This window comes from Primulina tabacum, chromosome 14 (assembly GCF_025594145.1).
Source record: "Primulina tabacum isolate GXHZ01 chromosome 14, ASM2559414v2, whole genome shotgun sequence".
In the NCBI taxonomy this organism is placed as follows: Eukaryota; Viridiplantae; Streptophyta; class Magnoliopsida; order Lamiales; family Gesneriaceae; genus Primulina; species Primulina tabacum.
This window is the reverse complement of record NC_134563.1, coordinates 471,241-492,949: the sequence shown is the minus strand read 5'-3', so window position 1 is coordinate 492,949 and position 21,709 is coordinate 471,241. Positions and strand designations below refer to the sequence as shown.

The 21,709-nt window shown below is 39.7% G+C and overlaps 2 protein-coding genes across 2 annotated transcripts; both read right to left on the bottom strand.

Moving 5' to 3' along the window:
- Positions 1-253: 253 nt before the first annotated feature.
- LOC142525514 (LOB domain-containing protein 12-like) lies at positions 254-1,154 on the bottom strand. Its single transcript, XM_075629829.1, is given in 3 exon segments — positions 254-538; positions 903-1,009; positions 1,012-1,154. Coding segments are annotated over 3 exon segments (444 nt in total). The 5' UTR covers positions 1,064-1,154.
- A 10,045-nt stretch (positions 1,155-11,199) lies between these two features.
- LOC142524951 (protein DOUBLE-STRAND BREAK FORMATION-like) lies at positions 11,200-15,053 on the bottom strand. The gene is made up of 4 exons (XM_075629111.1): positions 14,829-15,053; positions 14,270-14,413; positions 12,254-12,395; positions 11,200-11,678 (listed from the first exon to the last, which is right to left on the bottom strand). Exons 1-4 carry the CDS (start codon positions 15,051-15,053, stop codon positions 11,518-11,520), a joined length of 672 nt encoding a protein of 223 aa, XP_075485226.1. The 3' UTR covers positions 11,200-11,517.
- Positions 15,054-21,709: the final 6,656 nt, after the last annotated feature.

Genomic DNA, 21,709 nt, shown 5'->3' with positions numbered 1-21,709 from the left:
ACATTATGCCTACCTATGTTTTTTAAAAACAAACCATTTGTCAACTTTTTTAGTAACTCAAACACATATCTATGAATATTGATTTAGCCGAAGATGAGTAATTTTTTCCAAGGGGATGGGGACCAAATGCATTTTAGCAGCAAAATTTGTAAATTTAATTTGGCGCACGCGATCAATACTAAACGGACTCTCTCTTGAGAGGGTCTTGCATGACATGATAATTAATCGTAGTAGTAGCAAAGCTATGGCAGTTTTAAAAGTCGCAAAGGTTAACGTCGTCGTCGGAAGAAGCTAAGAGAAGAGATTTGTCATAATCTGATTGAGTCTGCGGCACCGCGGGTTGCTCTCCATGTTGCATCTGATCAATGCACATCAGAATCTCAGCTTCAGCCACAGCTAACTGCATCTGCAGCCTGGATACTTCACTTTGCAAATATGATATTGCCCCTACACATCCGTATACCGGATCCCTCATCCTTGCATTCGCTTCATACACTAAGCTGCTCACTGTATCTGCTCGCTGGTGAACTGGAACCTCCTACAAAAATTTACAAGACAAACATATAATATAGGGTGTTTAAGTAACATTTATAGGTACTTCATACCATTTTCACACTATAGGGTTTGACTAAAGGGTGGATTCAATGCAGAACATATACTCCAATTGAACTTTGGGAGGATATTAAATACATCTTTATATGATTATGACTAATTGATTGACCTGAAGATCAATATTTGAACTTCATATACTAATATTGAGAAAAATAAACATGATATATATGAGAAATCTATCACCAAATCTTGAAGTTTTGATCTCATGATTCCTTTTCTTTTCCCCATTCGGGATTTGGCAAACAAATTAAAACTTATACATTTGAATAAAGAAAGAAAGAAAGAGATACCTGCAAGATCTTGCTGACATTGCTGGCACCAAAGACCTTGTGAACCATAGCAAACTTTTGAGGATCATCTGGGGGGAAGTAAGGAGCAAAGATGCAGTCCTTCGAGCGCGTCGCAGCAGTTTGCAGGAAGCACAGGGTCCTCCTCCCATTTTAGATCTCATTATTCATGTAAAAGTAAAACAACCAGTTTCATACATGTATATAGAGAACACTGATCTTGTATGTCAATTTATTTTATAGAAAAAAACTAGAAAGGACTCCATACAATCGAAAGATTTTGAGGACAAGCTGTAGGGGTGATGAAAGACTTTTTATAGTCCTGTGCATGAAATTTAATTATATATATATATATATATATATGATACCCCATGGATGGGCCCATTACCCTTGGCCCATCCCTAGCCCAAACGGAAGACAAGCCCATCAAGGGCCCATGTATTCTCCTATAAATACCAGGTTTGAGTGTTCAGTTATTAAATTCAATATATTGTTTTCAGCAGCACCCTTAGCTGCTCCCCCCATATATCCTCAGTCACTGACTTGAGCGTCGGAGGGGCTACGCCAGGACACCCTCCTGGCCCCCTTTAACGGTCTTTTTCGTGATTTCAGGCTCAGGATAATTTCAAAACCCTGCGTCTGTACTAGTGACACTTGCTGGGAGCGGACCCTAAATTTCCCGTGAGTATCACTTGACGCCGTTTGTGGGAACACTTGAGTTGAGGCGTAGAGATGGTAGGCAAGAAAGGAAGTAGAAGAGCTACCTCAGCATCATCGCGTCCTCGGAGGGGACCCGAACAATCTCATGTTGAAACAAGACAGGAACAACCGCGTCTTGAGACGAGACATGAACAACCTCGTCAAGAGACAAGAACCGAGCAGCCCCTTCACGAGACAAGGGTCGAGCAACCCCGTCCCAATGAGAATGTGGGGAACTTGACCCTAGAACAATTGGGACAATTTATCACCCAGACAGTGGATGAGGCCATAAAGAGAAATCAAGAGTCTATGTTTGCAGAAGAGCAGGCCGCTCGCCAGGAGCGAGAGGAGAATGTGGAGGGTAGTCAGAGTAGGGTAGAGGAGATGCGAACCCTCCCTAGTGAGGAGAATTCGGAGATGAAGGAGATGTGGAGGGAGATACGGATGATGAGGCAGCAGTTGGGAAACAGAGCTGCAGCGCCCAAGAAAGGAAGTCCTTTTTCCCTCGCCATTTTGGAAGAGGGGCTTCCTCCAAATTTCCGACAGTCAAACGTTGGAGAATATGATGGACATACGGACCCCGAAGAACACTTGGGGAGGTTTGAGAATGCGGCTCTGTTGCACCAATATTCGGATGGAGTCAGGTGCAGGGTGTTTCTGGGCACGTTGGTGAGGTCAGCCCAGCAGTGGTTTAACACTTTGCAGCCCAGCTCTATACGTTCTTTTGAGGACTTCTCAGCTGCCTTCTTGCACCGATTTGCTAGCAGCAAGAGGCACCAGAAAAATTATTTGAGCCTGTTCGTGATGAAACAGCAAGAGAATGAAACTTTGCAAGAATTTGTCCAGCGTTTCAACAGTGCAGCGCTGGAAATACCAGCGGCTACCCCTGACATCATGATAAGTGCCTTCACACAAGGAGTGAGGGGAGGGGAGTTTTTCAAGTCGCTGGTCAAGAAGCCTCCGTTGAGCTATGATGATCTGTTGGCTCGAGCTGAGAAATATGTAAACTTGGAAGATGCCCAACGGTACAGAAGGATGGAGAGCCGGCCCGGAGGAAGTAGAGTTGAGGGAGCGGAGAAGGGAGGAAGGAAGAGGGGTTCGGGGGAAAGAGAGGAAGACAGAACTAGTAATAGAAGACAATTCTCATCCCATGTTCCCCTAGATAGGAGTCGGGACAAGGTGATGGAGGCGAGGGAGCCCGCGGGGAGGTGGGAGAAGTCGCGAAGGGTTGGGTGCAGTGCTAGATTGCCTTCACGGGATAGACGAGAAGGATCCTCATTAAGGAGTCGACAATGGTCTCGCTCGCCCCCTAGGCGTAGTCAAGGCCCTCCATGGATAAATCAGAGGATGGGTGAGCAGAGAGGGAAAGTGGATGTCAAGATGTCCCTCAGGAGCTCGTGGAACCGAGGAGGGGAATGAATGTGGATAACCACCCTACGAGAGGAATGATTCATATGATCTCGGGGGGTGCTACTGATGGAGACTTTGGGCGAGCTCGGAAGGCACATGGGAGAAGGTTGAAGAACTTTGAGATATCTAGGGGTGCAGACTTACCACAAGACCCCGTCATCAGCTTTGGGCCGGAAGATCTCCGAGGCGTTGTGACTCCACATAACGATGCCTTGGTGGTAACGATCACCATTGCCAATTATGATGTGGCGAGAATATTTATTGATAATGGAAGCTCCGTGAACGTCTTGTTCAAGAGCACGTTGGATCAAATGAAGATGAGAGGATTTGAGTTTGAGCCGGTATCCACCCCGCTGTATGGGTTTGCAGAACACGTCATCTTGCCTTTGGGTCAGATTGTTCTTCCCCTATCCTTGGGGACTGATTCTCGGCGGGTAACAAAGATGATAGCCTTCACTGTAGTAGATACCCCGTCAGCGTATAATGGAATTCTAGGACGACCAGCCCTGAAGGATTTTAGAGCAGTAGCTTCCAGTTATCATCAGAAGCTTAAGTTTCCTGTGGGAAGAGGAGTTGGAGTCCTGTGCGGGGACCAAAAAGGCGCACGTCGTTGTTATGAAAGAATCGTGAAGGAAGAAGAAAAGAGAGGTCACGAGCATTCGCATGGAAGCTTGAGCTCAGTCTTGCAGTTGTAGAGTCATTCGGAGAAGCTTCTAAATGGGTAACTTTGTCATGTGGAGGTACAAGAGGAGCTGAGAGGAAAGTTGGAGAATGCGCTGGGTAATGCTCTAAAGAGGCATGGGAACGCTTACCACCTTAGAGAATATCTTTACTTCATTTTTGATGTATTTCGTTCCTGAATTTGTCTTACGTTATCAGTTGATATTTAATAAAGCCAAGTTCTTATATTAAGTTCGTGGTTGTTCTTGTATTATGAGGATTATATGAATTTTATTTTACCTACTTAGGCTGCGCCTAGTAGAGGAGAAGAGTGGGGGGGAGAAAAGTTAAATTTTTCCTGCTAAGGCATCGCCTAGCAGAGGAGTAGAGGGTGAGGTGGAGAATATTTATTTTCCTGCTAAGGCATCGCCTAGCAGAGGAGCAGAGTTGGGGAGAAGAAAAAAATTTTATTTTCCTGCTAAGTTGTCGCCTAGCAGAGGAGTTTGAGGGTGAGGGTGGAGAATATTTATTTTCCTGCTAAGGCATCGCCTAGCAGAGGAGTTAGAGGGTGGGCGCGTTGAATTTTATTTTCCTGCTAAGGCCCGGCTTAGCAGAGGAGTTATGAGATGATGAAGTGAGAGTTTGATTTTTCCTGCTAAGGCCCGGCTTGGCAGAGGAGTTAGAGGGTGGAGGTGTTGATTTTACTTTCCTGCTAAACCCTGCTTAGCAGATGAGTTAGAGGGTGGAGGTGTTGATTTTATTTTCCCGCTAAGGCCCAGCTTAGCAGAGGAGTTATGAGATGATGAAGTGAGAGTTTGATTTTTCCTGCTAAGGCCCGGCTTGGCAGAGGAGTTAGATGGTGGAGGTGTTGATTTTACTTTCCTGCTAAGGCCCTGCTTAGCAGAGGAGTTAGAGGGTGGAGGTGTTGATTTTATTTTCCTGCTAAGGCATCGCCTAGCAGAGGAGTTAGAGGGTGGGCGCATTGAATTTTATTTTCCTGCTAAGGCCCGGCTTAACAGAGGAGTTAGAGGGTGGAGGTGTTGATTTTATTTTCCCGCTAAGGCCCGGCTTAGCAAAGGAGTTATGAGATGATGAGGTGAGAGTTTGATTTTTCCTGCTAAGGCCCGGCTTAGCAGAGGAGTTAGAGGGTGGAGGTGTTGATTTTATTTTCCTGCTAAGGCATCGCCTAGCAGAGGAGTTAGAGGGTGGGCGCGTTGAATTTTATTTTCCTGCTAAGGCATCGCCTAGCAGAGGAGTTAGAGGGTGGAGGTGTTGAATTTTATCTTCATGCTATGGAGTCACCTAGCAGAGGAGTCAGAGGGTGGAGGTGTTGAATTTTATTTTCCTGCTATGAACTATTTTAGCAGAGGAGTCAAGGGCACAGGGGAAGTGGAAACTATTGCCCTTCAAAAGCTTAGTAGAGGACCTTGAAGATGTGGGCGAAGATGGCATACTGTGTTAGAAAAATTTATTTCGTTTGTCGTTAACGAACAATGTTTGCCGCTGCGAAAATTACGGGGATCGACCTGCTCGGTTAGGTCGTGGGGGTGTGGGGGCAACGCCCCCATAATTTTTTCAGAAATCACACAACCATTCGCAAGGGAATATATCAAAATTCTCAACGTACTGGACGAGCGCTCGATGCGTTGGGCGAGCGAGTGGCTGCGGGCTGAGCGGGTGTGCGAGGCGAGATGGGGGGCGCTGGACGAGCAGGCGCACTTGGGCGAGGGTGGAGCGGCGTGAGGCGTGCTAGGGGCGCAGGGCGAGCGCTTGGCTGGGCGAGCGTGGCGCTCTGCGGGGGCGAGCGTGGCGCTCGGAGGGGACGAGCGCTTGGCTGGGTGAGCAGGCGTGCTGGGGGCGCCGGGCGAGAGCTTGGCTGGGCGAGCAGGCGTGCTGGGGGCGCCGGGCGAGAGCTTGGCTGGACGAGCGTGGCGCTCGGCGAGGGCGAGTGCTTGGCTAGGCGAGCGTGGGCGCTCGGCTGGGCGAGCTTAGGCGAGGGGGCGAGGTGGCGAGGGCGAAGCTTGGGCGAGGTGCTGGCAGGCGAGGGGGCAAGGAGGCAAGGGGCGAGCGTGGCGAGGGGCTGGCGCGTGGGCTTGGGCGAGCTCGGCTGGGCAGGGAGACGGCGAGGCAGGCGAGGCGGGCGTGTGGGCCTGGGCGAGCGTGAGCAGGGCACCCAGCAGGGCGAGCGGGAGGATGGCGAGGCGCGGCGCGCGGGGCTGGGTGCTTGGGCGAGCGAGGGGCTCTGATGGGCGATCGGCAGGAGACGAGGGGCAGGGGGCTCGGCTGGGCGAGCTCGGCAGGGCGAGCGGGAGGATGGCGAAGCGCGGCGCACGGGGCTGGGCGCTTGAATGCGTGGGGCTGGGCGAGCTTGAATGGGGTTTCGGCGAGGGTAGCGAGGCGATGACTCAGGCGTGGGGGGGGGAGAGCTGGTGAACGAATTGAAGAGAAAACTATAACAAGATTGCGATATGATTTAATTTGTTTCCAAATCTTTGGAGACTGATAAACGACCGGAAGAAAATACACAACTCGTACCCGGTGACCCGAGGACAGCACATCTAATCGAACTTTGAACCTACGATTCAGTTCGACTCGGGAGGAGGAGACTGGTGATACCCCATGGATGAGCCCATTACCCTTGGCCCATCCCTAGTCCAAACTGAAGACAAGCCCATCAAGGGCCCATGTATTCTCCTATAAATACCAGATTTGAGTGTTCAGTTATTGAATTCAATATATTGTTTTCAGCAGCACCCTTAGCTGCTCCCCCCATATATCCTCAGTCACTGACTTGAGCGTCGGAGGGGCTACGCCAGGACACCCTCCTGGCCCCCTTTAACGGTCTTTTTCATGATTTCAGGCTCAGGATAATTTCAAAACCCTGCGTCTGTACTAGTGACACTTGCTGGGAGCGGACCCTAAATTTCCCGTGAGTATCAATATATATTCATGAAATGAAATTGAAATTATATATATATGAAAACAATTAATTCACAATCATATATATTAATTATAATATATATGACCACATGCATTAGATTGTGCTTGCTTTTTAAATATATATTTATTCTCCGTTACATGGGACATCAAACAAAAATATTCATTTTACTATTTACACACACGTATATACTCCATATATATTCAATGTTAAAATTCTCACCTAGCAAAAATGGGTTCCTTCTATTTATTTTTTATTTTTGAAAAAATTATTTTTTATAGCTGAATAATATCCTAAACACGATTAATTACTTTTAATATTTACTTTTTTTTTTGGTGGAGGAGAACCCGTTGTACTACACCAGTCTGGTAAACCGCAATTGAAAAGCCATGTACAACAGATTCGATTGAGAAAGTGTCGATAGAAAGAATTAAACTCGTGATCATTTGGCATCGTATTTACTATTTTATCAACTCAGACATCCGGATACTTACAACAAGTCTCCCTATTTTAGTAGCTACCTATATATGCATCAATTAATTAAAGTTGTCATCATCTTGTGGTTAATGCATCGATAGTCCAAGATTTATTAAGAGTGGGGGAACCCTAAGCTGGAATCTCTGAAGCTCGGATTTAATGCACATCACATGATTTCGAGCCTCTAATACGCCATTCCAAAGAAATTGTAACAGCTCTCTTCCCTACCAATTCTATAATGTCTACGATATATATATTAGGTTCATATTTAATTAACTGCCCTATTATTGCACGAGCTTCTGATATTTTCATTTTAAAAATAATTTTTGAAACTTTTTTCCTTTTTTGGGCTCCTACGTAAGATTTAGAAAGAACTGATGTAATTACCCATAAAGTCTATAATTTAAGGGAGTAGCACGAGTGAGTCAAGCCCTGAGCTCGATGTTTATGGAGTTTGAGATTTGAGATTTGAGATTTGAGATTCATAAGATAGGTCGAAGCATTTTGAACAAACTCGATAGTTTGTTGTTGTTATTGTTATTATTAATATCTAGTACAATGATCCGGCACGTGATCTCTTGCTCTGGTTTTCATTTACATTGTGTGTCAATTTCTCCGAAAAGAATTCAAAAGAAGAGGAAAAAAAACTTAAAATTTAGAAAATTACATTTAATCAGAGAATGGAGGAGCTATGAGAGACAACCTTGTAGTCGGCGGTGACAGTAGGCGGCCGACAAGAGCCGATGGTGTTGGAAGAGTTGAAAGCGCAAGTCTTTTAGGTTTTGAGAGATGATTGGAGCGAGAGGAATACCAGAAGAGTTTAAAATTAAAATGGGAAAAAACAGAGATCTTCACCTTCTTAAGACAAAAACAAAACGTGAGAGCTCCAATGCAACTACATTAAATGTGCTTAGTGACATGGAAGATTCGAGTATTGGGATGTGGATGTTTTTCAACTCTAAAACGGTGGGATGGTGAGCAATCTTTGACATTAATTAATTGTCATAGCTATTATTTTAGGGTCGTGCAACGAAGATTATGTATTGAGTTACAAAATATATTTGAAATGATAAAATTATCTTACATATATTTTTGAAAAAGTTTTTCAAGTAAAATGTAAAGATAATTTTTTGTAAAGACACCAATTCTTTTTAGTTTTCTTTCCTTTTAACATCTTCCATCACATTCATTTTTTATTTAACTGATCTTCACAGTATCTAGAAATAACCTTAGTTTTATTTAAAAAAATAAAATTATTAATATCATAATAATGTATATCCAATAAACTATATTTTTTACCCCAAAAAATGTAAACTATATTTTAAATTTCAAATGTATCCAATCCATGCATTATAAAAAAATTTATATATCTCCGACATAATATCACCATCAATATATTATATTCCATGTTAGATCACGTTTAAGGTAGAAAAAAGAGTACATCAAATAATAAAACAAAAACACATCATATTTTTAAGTACATTTTTCAGAAAATATTTTTAAAAAGTGGGTCTGAAACAAAAGTAGACACTAGAGAGTGTTTGGAAATAAAAGTAAAAAACAAATATAAGCTAAAACTTGAATACTTTGAAAAAAATTATTTACAAGCTTACTTTATAGTAAAAAAAATAACAATATTCTTAATATATATAATATTTATCGCTTTTAATTATCTAGATTTTGACACTCATATTATCAACAATGTATTAATATATTTATTATTACATTTAAATAATTTGTATCGAAAATAATTTATCTTGTTATAACATGAATGTTTGAAAATTTATATAAAATTAATAATTAATAAAAATTATAAGAAAATTGCAAAATATTGTTTTTAAAAATAAATGTTTGTAATAAAATATGATTGAAATTTTATGAATTTCATTAGAAACACATAAAAGTCATATATAAATAAAATTTAAAATTTAATCTCCAAAAAATATTTACGAAAAAATGGACGTGAATTTGAGATAAACGTATGTTAAAAAATAATTGTAGAATATGATATATTTTTTAAGGATATAAATGTAAAATTATAATTTAAAATCATTAACAAAAAAGTAGAAATAAAAATTCAATTTTGTTTCTAGTTTTTTTATTAAAAACTACATAAGTTGAAGCAGGTATCCACAACACTCCAAAACACTTCCACATAGCTAAAATATAGGAAGTGTTCCCTAAAACTTCTGCTAATAGAGATGTCAATGAGGCGGGTATGGGGTGGGTATAGCTAAACCTAAGACCCGCTCCATGAAAAAAACTTTGACCCATTACCCGCCCTACCCCGTTAAATATTCTTCGGACCCGCCCCACCTCGAATACGAAATGAGGCCGGGTAGACCCATGAAACCCGTGAGACCCGAATTTTTTTTAAATAAAAAAGTAATCTTTCTTCTCACATGACTGAATTATGAAATAGACAAACCTCTAAATACAACATTGTGGAAAATTAATTCATGTCTTTGACCACACTTAATAATAACAGACAAATTATTTTCACGACATAAAGAATTACATAAAAAAAAGAGTTACTAGCTAGCTCTCCAAAAAAATCTTGACATCCCCAAAAATAAGTCATGACGTAACTTAAACAGATCAGTATAAAATCAGTGAGTAGGCAATATTTCAGACACATTCTTCGGGATCATCTTCCTCTTCATCAAGAATGATGGGACAAGTTGGTAAACTACTTGAAGAATTAACTACAAAATTAAAGAGAGAAAGTACATTGAAAAAATAAAACTGTAATTTCAAACTGTGAAAAAATGTAATTTAAATAGAGAAAGTACAATAAAAAATTTAAAATGAAAGTACAATAACAAAATAAAACTGTGATTTATTTATCTTTGACCTTACCCCACAACTATCTTCGCGAGCACATCAATGCCTCCAAAGTCGTTGGATTAAGTCTACTAAGGTGAGGACCAACTATTCTTTCACTATTGCTAAAAGCAGATTCAAATGCAACAGTTGACATAGGAATAGCTAAGACCGTTATGGTTGAGGTAAGCTACTTAAAAAATGAAAATTAATAAAACTAAAATCCAAAGTATTTATATTCACATACATGGGGCGGGAATGAGGCGGGTATTATAGGACCCATGACCCGCCCCATACCCGGACGGGTCTGAAAAATTGGACCCTAGACCCGTCCCATGACCCATTTAGTCTGTCCAAACCCGCCTAGGGGTGGGAAAAAATACCGAAATATCGAAATACCGAAAAATCGTACCGAAAAAATACCGAACTTACCGAAAAAACCGGTATACCGAAAATTTCGGTACGGTATTACCGAAATTTTCGGTATCGGTATCGGTACAGAATATTTTTTTTTCGGTATTTCGGTATATACCGAAAATAGTTATTATTATTATTTTTTTTAAATTTAAATTCGGTATACCGAAAAAATGTCGGTATACCAAAATGTGTCGGTATATCGAAAACATTTCGGTATACCGACATTTTTTTTGGTATACCGACAAAATTTTCGGTGTCGGTACGGTACCGGTATGAACTTTTTTCATACCGAAAATTCGGTATACCGAATGTGCGGTATACCGAATTTCCGGTATCGGTATCGGTATGGAAAAATTCCATACCGATATTTTCGGTACGGTATACGGTACCGTAGTTCGGTACGGTCTAAACCCGCCCTATACGCGCGAGTCCATTGTGGGTCTGGGTAAAACCCGGACCCATTGACATCCCTGTCTGCTAATAACTCCCTTGCTATGTCAAATATGGTATGCTCTTTAATATTTCCAATTCAAACACCATATAATGAAATTATCTGCCATATGCTACACAAACGAAGTCAAATTTGGAAGGATGAGATAAATAAAACAATTTTTCACAATGCTCATTTCATGCAGCAAAAAATTCCCTAACGAATTGAACTTCAAGTTCTAAGAGGGTCAGGGTCAGGGTTATACCAAGACCATGCAAGGGGGCTAAAAAGAGTAATCTAATCACAACGTATTCGAACTTTTATCCAATGATTAAGTTTAGTTTCTTTGGTTAGCTAAAATTTCACCTGCACTTTCTTCCTTTCGCCCCAAATCATTCACACGTTGAAATTTTGTTTAATTCTCTTTCCAATGGTTAACATTTGAATAATCATCTGCCAAGTAACTAACAAATATTAGTCTACAGTTCGCTACGAATGATCAGATTCAATAAATTCTAAGCTACAAAAATGGTTATTTTATCCATACTCACAGGAAACATCTTGACATGTACCCCAATCACATGCACAAGAAAGATAAACTAGATGACAAGACAGCCAAATAAACAAAGCCTTAAACCTGCATAACATAACATGAGGAATGAGGAACGGATCTTCCCCTAACAAAATAATTGAAATGAAAAATAAAGAGACCAACGGCAGTAGAGAAGTAGATCAAATTTGAACTTCTAGCTTTCAAAAAAGTCTCATAGACTCTGGGAGTGTTTCAATCTATGAAAATTACGTTTTCTGATCTCACTTCTAAACCTTGAGCTTCCTGAGAATTGCGTCCCAATAAACGTTATAGTGTGTTGTGTGCTCTCCTCGACTGTTTTCTGTTTTAGGCACTCTGCTGCCTTCGCCTGGACTGAATAATCACAAACATCATAATTGTATAAATCCATTATCATTAACTTTAAATAGTGAAACAAAATTTTCAAGTTATTCAATTGTTCGAGAATTAAGCTCAGTCGACTCAATAAGACAGTTTCTGTATTTCATTTAGACGGCTTTGTGTAAGACAGCGAAGTTCATCATCATATCAGGAGCACTTTCTTTGTATTAGACATTCAAATAAGATATATGGAAGTAATGACATCCATCCATTAAGAGGCTAATTTTTAGATATTGATATTGAAATAAGATTAGTAGAAGTTCAAATTTCAAGTGAGAGACAAATGGAGTGTTAATCATCATCATCATTATATCTCTGAAATTGGAGCATATCTTTATCGTTGGTAATGAAGGTAATTGAATGAATGATTGGGAGGTTTTCAGGGGTGAACGTTCATGATTTGCAAAATGGGGAGAGGCCTGGTAATAATAGTTAGAGTTTTCGGCTTGAAAAAGATTATAATTTACTCTTTTATCTATTACAAAAAAAAAAATTGCTGATTGCTGGTGATTTCTATTTTGAAACATCAAAATACATAATTTAAATACCAGATTGTGAAGACATTGATAGTACAGCTGCATCCTTTAGTCCCTTGATTTTCTTGATGGCATGCACGTCCTGTAAGAATTCTTCTGCTTTAGAATCTGCTGCTTGATACGCCTTGAGGCTAATCAGAGCTTTGTCGCACACCTGCAATTAAAAGACAAAAGCTAAAATCACCTGGCTCTTAACTCTCTGGCTACAGCTTCTCAGTAAGAAGTTCAAATGAGTCACACAATACCAAACAATAGGAACTGAATGAATCAGATGCTTAATGTTCAGCATTGAAGAAACATCTGTCCAAAAGATGAAGTGAGAACTAAGTTTAAAATACGAATTAACTTTGAGGTTTATTTAATTTTTGGTCAAAGTCAGTGGCAGCACTTAATATTCTTCATCCTCAGCATTAGGTTTTTCATTTTGATTAACACTATACCAAGGCCATAAAGTATGGCATTTAAGTAGAAAAAAGGAACCTCATGCCTTCCAGCCGACGACAGCAACATATTCAGCCTAGTCGCTCAGAAAGCGTAACCATTTTGCAACAAAATTGAATTTAAGTTTTGTTTGAGTACAAGTAAAAACAGAGTACGACGAGCCAGCTATATATACTGAAACTGCACAAAATTATATTCTTATTGGTAAACAGGCCTCCCAGCTGCAAGGGGCAGCAGATTCTGATTTTCAAGCCAAAAACTTGAGTAACAAAGGCACTCCTGATGCAAAAAATTTATCTATATTCATTTTGAATTCATTTGAAGATATATATATCTAACATACATATAAATATATGACTTTTAATTGTGAATTTTCTAATATATCCTTATTCATTTAAGTTAGTAAATTCAATTAATGGTTTTTTTTATGGGTTCTTTTGGTAATTCATTGTATATCTTAAATGATTTTGGACATTAAAGCATATCGAATTCATAATTTACCAATTGTTTTTTTTTTTTGTTGCTACTAAAATTGGTTGCTAAAATGAGTTGGTTTTTTTAATGATTGCTAATGAATATTTAATGTTTTTATCTTATCTTTTCTTTTATTTTATATATAAATATATCACTTTTATAACAAGTTGATTTTTAAATATGAATTAAGAAGCATAATATTTTTTTATTTAAACATGTCATTTTGTTTTTCTGACACTATTTTTTCCCTATATATATTTTTTAATGTTTGCGGGTGTTTTTGTGCTTATTATTTTTATTTAACATTGTTTGAAATATTATATGCATATAAAATTTAAATCATAATGTGTCTACACGCGTTTGCAAATTTAGGATCAATGTTCATAGTCTGTTTTCCGTGAAATGTGTCAACTATACTTGTATTTACAATAATAATTAATATTTTTGTCATAAAAAATAATATTTTTTCATTATTGAATCAAATAAAATATTCGTCTCACAAAATGATTCGTGAGCCGTCTCACAAAATTTTGTGAGTTATCTTATTTATATATCTATTTCATTTAGCAAAATCACAATTGATATTTAATTGTGTGTGTGTGAAAAGCACATAACTAGTCAGTCAAAACATAATCCTAACTATAATCTGTTTACCAGGGACACTGGTCTCTAATCTCTGCAGTCTGCCCTAGATCCATTCAATTGCCACATTCTCTTAGGTGTCTGAGTGTCTCTAGCCCAAAAGTTACTCAATTATTTTGTATTTCATTTATAATACATGGACGTAAATTTTGCAACAGAGTGATGACACACCAATAACTGGACTCAAATATTATGTAATGGTGATGTTAACTAGTCACCAATCTATGCTATTTTAATTTTCAATAAAGATTCCACGTTTGATAGACATATGAGCCGTACAGTTTTAAACGTGAAACAAGGAAGCACATTTAAAAAATTTTTGGAGCAATGAGTTAGAAACTATTATGTCAAAATAAAAAGGATGGGTAATATCTTTTACTTCCAATAGATTTGGTAATGTAGTGTAATTCTAGTGACTGATGCTACCTAGATTTAGTGTTCCGATCTCAAGGATTTGATCATACCATATACCTTGTTTGCAACAGAACAGGAGCCCTTTTCAATCATATGTTCAGCCAAGGTCTGCCATTCTTTTGAAGAAACTTGAAGCCTGGGGTGAGTCGCGGTCTTCTGTTCTCGCATAACCAGAGCTTCATATCTCAATGCCAAGCAACTCTACAGAAAATCAAATTAAAAAACACCAAAAGCAATAATTGAGCCATTGATCCAAATTCCAAAATATAAAGCATTTTTGAAAGAACAATTATTACTTAATGTGCAACCCCTGCACATATCTTTTGTGCCGCAGCAATAGAGCGTGTGAAAAATGATGGAACTAAAAAACACCCCAAATTTAAATAACTACTCTGCATCACTCCATGTCAATAGTGGCTGTACTTCATTGCATGCAACTGTGGTTTGAAAAATATTAATATTGTCAAGTGTTGCCACCGTATGAATTCATAGTAAACTGAACGAATAAGCCATTCGAGTATCCTGTATACATGTTTTTATTTACGATTCAATGGATTAGTTTCAATTTTCACCACAATAGTTGTGTGGTAATATTGCTAATCGATTGATCAATTACCTCAGCGTCACCTATAAGAGCAAAAACACGGATTAAGAAATCAGCGCAAATAAGCTTCCGCTCAACAGGCTCCTCCGCGATTTCTCGAACAATGGATGGAGATTCAGATCTCATAAACTGCTGCTTCAAGGCAGATCTGACTCCAATAAGAGATTCAACGCCCTTAGAGGCTAAAATCCATTCCAGAATACGAACAGTTTCGGTGAGAGCCCAGCCCAAACACATTCCCCAAGCCCGGCCCAGTTTGATTAAGTAAATAAATAATAATAAAAAAAAAAAGAAAAGAAGAAACGAGAATCTCGTTCTCTCTCTCCCCGTAACTTCCGCCAGCTTCGTTTTTCATTCTTCTTCAATTTCGAAGCTTTGACCTTCGATTTTAGCCGCTCCGGTCGTCGAAAAATTACAGTAAATATATATTCGGAATCCTCTCGACGAGAGCTATCCATTGATACCACTCTTGCTAGGTGAAATCGTGATTTCCGAAAACCCGTCTAAAAACGCCGCCGGCTTCACCGTTGAAATCGTCGTATTCCGTCGCTCAAAACTAAAAATTGATTGAGGGGTTTTGTTCCTTATGTCGTAAGCTTCCTGTTGGTACTACTTTTGCAAATTTTCGAGAACAACCCGTCGGCTCCGTTTTTCTGCGTAATCCCGGTCATCTTCTCCGGCGAGTTTGCCGCCTGTTGCCGGTGAGCTTCGGTGTAGGCTTGATTTTAGCCACGGTTGTTCGGATTACAAGCTACCTCGGTGCGAATTGTTGCCCACGTGAATTTAATTCAATTTCGACTCAAATAATGTATCATTATTGATTAATTATTGGGTTATTGTTGTAGGTTCCAGAATTGTGCAAGTTGGAGGTATAGTGTGGTGAACCTAGAATATATCGCAGTCGCTTAAGTATTAGTTTAGCGTCATTTAAAAGCTAAAAAGAATATTTTGCGACGATAAAATAGAAATAATTGATTTTAGGTATTTTAGTCGAATATTGAGAATTTAGAAATTTAAAATGCCTAAATTGTTGAAATTGAATTTTTAGTGAATTTAAATGGTTCTGGAATTTTTATATGATGATAAGACCATTTAAATTAATATTCAGGTGATTTGTCTGAGTTGGCATTTACCCGACTTTCTTGAGGATTTAAGATATTTTGTGGTAAATTAAAGTTCAGTTGAGGTACGCATGAACTGTTTTATTATGACGTCTATATGATGTGAAATGACGTTAAGTACTTTGTAATGAGTTGTGGCGTGCCTTATGTGTTTCTGTGAATACGTGATTGCATTCACGCATTTATTTGAGTTGATACTATTGTGGCATAGCATTTCGAGCCTTGACTCCTTTGATTAATATTAATATTGATCTATCGAGTTGTTGCGTCATCGATGGAGTGGGTGGGTAGGATTAGCACTCCTGGTGACTTGAATGAGGGCTGAGCGGGTCGCTCCCGTACCCTCGATGCTACGTGCATGGATGAGCGGCGGCATGATATTACGTTGCTGTAGTCCTGGCACGGGTGGCCACTGTTACTGTTGCTGATGCGTTTCATTTGGACTCCGCTTTGGTATCCATTATTTTGTTGTTACCGACACGCATTGTATTGCATTTCATTGCATTTTACTTGATTTTATTTCATGTCAGTTATATTTGTCGTAATATTACTGGTTCGTCGTACTGGGGCCCGACCCCTCGTTTCTTTTTATGCTGTGGTTGTTTTTGATGCCATAGCAGGTTATCCAGGAGGATTTGACGCGTCTGGTGGAGCGTCAGGTAGTGATGCCCAGTCGTCGAGTCACGTTTGAGAGTTCCCAGATATATATACTATATTATGGAGTCATACATTTACCGGGGAGATGCCCCGTGTAGCTGTACTGTTATTTTTACGATATTTTGTATTGATAGTTGTGTGATCGAGCCTTGCCGGCTCTATATGTGTTTAGTCCTGGCCAGTGCGGCTATAGGGTTGTGAATTGATGTTATAACTTTATTTCGAGTATATAAATGTTGTTTGTGTTGTTTGGAAATTTTTGGGATGTCCTACTTACGGGAAGGTCATGTCGAAATTTCTGTAGGCCCAAAAGGAAAATTTTAATCGCTTTCGCTGTTTACATTAATAAATCCTGGTTGTTTTGTCATTAAATATTAATCAGGAGCACGGGCCCCCACAGTTTCTTCGTCAAAACTGATACACACCCGATTCAAGCGATTATTACAATTCGATCAACGGAGCTGAAGTCAAATAAAATCTACAGAGTAAGATCAGAGCGAAAGATAATCTGACCTTCTCTTATGAATTTGCGAGCGGAAGAAGGTGATTTGCTGATTCACATGAGTAGCGTCTGCCATTTGAGAAAATAGTTGCCGTTGAAAATTTGAAGGGGGCCTCGTTAAATAGCCCACAAAACGGACTATCTGAATTTCTGAACCCGAACCGAAATATTGGTCCGACTGAAGGGGTGTTTCGATTTTTCTATCAGTTCCGGTTTTATCGAATAAAAATGATACGACTCATACTAGTAACATATTTAATTCAATTTTAAAGATAATTTACCTTTTGTGAAATTTTAGGAAATTATAATAAACAGTATTAAAATGCACAAAAACTCTTGTGAGACGGTCTTACGGATCAATTTCGTGAGACGAATATCTTATGTTGGTCCCACGTGCGAAATTTGAGATAATAAAACCCGAAAATAAAGAATAAACTGGATACCGAGATTTACGTGGAAAACCCCTAAAAATTATTAGGGTAAAAACCACGGGCAAGATGAAAAGAATTTCAATATAATATTTTGTGGTGTACAACTCACTAACTGTGTTTCCAAAGAGAACACACACTCTCTTAATATAGGAGAACAAAACACCTCACAAATATTATAGAACTAAGCACTCAAATGCTTATAAGATGAGAGAAAACTCGAAGAAGGGATGATTTCAGAATGAAGGAGGGAGCTCTATTTATAGAGCCCTTTGACCGTGTGAAGACTCGTATAAAACGCGTCTTCCATCTTTCCACGAAATTTCCTCTGAAATAGCCAACCCACGTTTTTTTTTTCTCTTCAAAGAAAGCAGCAAAGCATGTGATCCCTACAACACTTATTGCCGACATTTCTCCCACTTGGAAATTTGATTGAGAATCAACATATCTCCACACATCCTTTCAATCTTGCTATTCCCTGCTGCTTACGTTTTCGCTAGACCACTTGAGAATCTACACCACTCAAACTTATCAGTGCTTACTGGCTTGGTCAGAAAATCAGCTATGTTATCCTTCGTATGGATTTTCTGCATATCCATGCTTCCTTCTTCTACTACTTCCCGCACAAAGTGAAATTGTACTCCAATGTGTTTAATCCTAGAATGAAAGGCTAGATTCCTTGCGATGTGCAAAACACTCTGACTGTCATAAAACAAAGGAACATTCTCTTGTTTGTGTCTGATCTCCTCCAATAACCTTTTAATTCATATTGCCTCCTTGCAACCTTGAGTAGCTGCCATGTATTCTGCCTCTGTTGTAGATAACGCCACAACTGTCTGCAGTTTTGAAACCCAGCTTACTGCTCCCCTCGCAAGTGTAAACACATAAACAGTAGTAGATTTCCTCTTATCAGGATCACCTGCATAATCTGAATCGACACAGCCCCTGAGTGTAAAATCCGATCCTCCATAACATAATGCAGCATTCGAGGTACCCTTAATGTATCTAAGGATCCTCTTAACAGTGCTCCAATGCTCTCGTCCAGGATTGGCCATATACCGACTAACTGCTCCCACTGCTTGGGCAATGTCCGGTCTTGTACAGATCATAGGGAACATCAAACTTCCCACTGCTGATGCATACGGTACTCGAGACATCTCCATCCTCTCTACTTCACTGCTAGGACACATCTCGGAGGATAACTTGAACTTAACAGGAATAGGGGTCAAAATTGGCTTACTATCTTGCATGTTGAAGCGTTGCAAGACTTTCTTCAAATAATTTTTCTGGGAAAGTCAAATCTTTCTGTTACTTCTTCTCGATGAACTTGCATCCCTAGAATCTTGTTTACTGGTCCCAAGTCCTTCATATCAAATTCCCTAGCCAATTGTGCCTTCAATCCTTGGACCTGATCTTTGTCGGGGCCTGCTACCAACATGTCGTCCACATACAACAGCAAAATGATATAATCATCACCGGACCTCTTGAAATATGTACAAGGGTCTGCACTCAGTCTGTTGTATCCAAGGCTCATGATGTAGGAATCAAATCTCTTGTACCAACACCTCGGCTCCTGTTTGAGACCGTACAGAGATTTGTTCAACCTGCAAACCAAGTTCTCTTTGCCTATTTCCGCAAAACCTTCTGGCTGGAGCATATAGATTTCTTCTTCAAGATCTCCATGAAGAAATCCCGTTTTCACATCTAGCTGTTCTAGATGTAGGTCAAACACCGCACACAATGCCAACACTACTCTGACTGTTGTAAGCCGAACCACAGGAGAAAATATCATATTGAAGTCAATGCCTTCTTTCTGAGCATACCCTTTTTCCACCAACCTAGCACGATACCCCTCCACTTGGTTATTACCATCACGCTTGATCTTATATACCCATCTATTTCCAATGGCTTTCTTTCCTCGTGATAGTGTAACAAGATCCCAAGTTTTATTCTTGTCTAATGCCTCCAATTCTTATTGTATTGCTATCATCCACAAGGATACATCCGAGCTTTGAGTAGCCTCGTGGAAACTCGATGGCTCACCATCCTCTGATAATAGACAATATGCAATACTGCTTTCATTGACATAATCTGAAAGCCAAACTAGGTGATCTTCTGTCTCGAGTTGACTGCCTCACATTGGAAACCTCAGACTCAACATGTTCTTGTTCTTCGTGGTCTGGTACTGCTTCACAAGAAACTTGACCTTCGTCCGTATTATTTTCCACCTAAAATATAGTAGTTTCTGAATTCGGTGTGCCTTTGTCTCCCTTTACTTTATCTTCCTCGAGCTTGTGAACAGTAGGATCCCACAAGCGAAACCCCTTTACCCCATCAGCAAAACCCAAGAAGATACATTTTTTGGATTTCGAATGCAACTTTGATTTTTCTTGCTCATTGTATAGAACGTACACAGGACTTCCAAATGTATGCAAATGAGAATAATATGTCGGCTTCCCAGTCCACATCTCCATCGGAGTCTTCAGATAAATCACCATTGAAGGAGAACGATTGATAATATAACAAGTGGTTTTGAATGCTTCCGCACAAAATGTCTTTTCTAGACCTGCAGTCCTCAACATAGCTCTTATTCTGTCCAACAAGGTTCTATTCATCATGCTCCGACACTCCATTCTGTTGAGTGTGTAAGCCGTCGTGAATTGTCTTTTGATGCCCACATGTTGACAAAATGCATCAAATTCGTCACTGGTATATTCTCCTCCATTGTCAGTCTTCAAACACTTGATCTTCTTTTCTGAATCAAGTTCAACTCGCGCTTTGAAATCTTTGAAGACTTGGAAAACATCTGATTTATTCTTGATTGGATACACCCAACATCTCCTAGAGAAATCGTCAATGAACGAGACAAAGTATCTCGCTCTTCCTAGGGATAGAACCGGTGCTTGCCAAACATCCAAATGAATCAGCTCCAATATGCTTTTGCTTTTGGCAGTAGAAGTGCCAAACTTTAATCTGTGTTGTTTACTGGTAACACAGTGCTCACAAAAGGGTAGTGACACTTTTGTAAGTCCCGGCAGCAGCTTCCGTTCTGAGAGAATTTTCAACCCACGTTCTGACATATGCCCGAGCTTTCTATGCCATCACACTGTTAATTCTTCTCATGAACCAATTGATGCAACAGCTAGTTCTGCCTCTTTGTGTGTTTCTCCCAAAAGTACATACAGATTTGCAGCAACTTTTTTCGCCTTCATAACCACAAGCGTACCCTTCAAAATTTTCATGATCCCGTCTCGTTACGAGTTTTGCACCCGATATCATCCAATTGCCCCAAGGACAAAAGATTCTTCGTCAGTCTTTTCACGTGTCGTACCTCCTGTATAGTGCGAATGGTGCCATCGAACATCTGTATTTTGATAGTACCGACCCCAGCGATTTCCAAGGCATGATCATTTCTCATGAATACATATCCTCTTGAGACTGGTTCATAATGATCAAACCATTCTCTCCGAGACGTCATGTGCCATGTCGCTCCTGAATCCATAATCCATGTGTCACAAAATTTGCGTCTGTCTTCTGCAATTGTTGCTGCTTCGCTGAATAATATTTCACCACTGCCTGAAGTATTGGCCATATTTTCTTGAGAACTCTTCTCGATACTCATACACTCTTTCTTGAAGTGCCCTTTACCGCCACATTTAAAGCAGTAAATATTTTTCTTCTTACTTCTTGACTTTGATCTACCTCGTCTTTGGCTCCCACTGGAGTCACGGTCCATGAATCTTTCTCTTATCAACGGTAACGCCTTTGCCTGCTTTGATGTTACCAACCTATCTTCCTTATTCTTGCGCCGACTTTCTTCTCCGAGAACCGCAGTTAAGACATCGTCGAATCTTAGAAAGCCCATCAGAATATTGTTGGTTACGTTGATGATAAGTTGATCATATGAATCTGGTAGACTTTTAAGTAGAAGCTCTGCACGTTCATTTTCCCCTATTTTATGCCCCATGGAAGTGAATTGGGCAAATAGATTATTTAGTGTGTTGATATGGTCGGTCATCGATGAGAATTCCGTCATCCGAAGAGTATAAAGCCTTCTCTTTAGGAAAATCATGTTGTGTAGCGACTTGACCTCGTACATCTTTGTCAGAGTATCCCAAATAACTTTGGCTGTTTTTATCTCAGAGATACTTGACAAAACTTTGTCTTCTATAGCCAAGTGTAAAT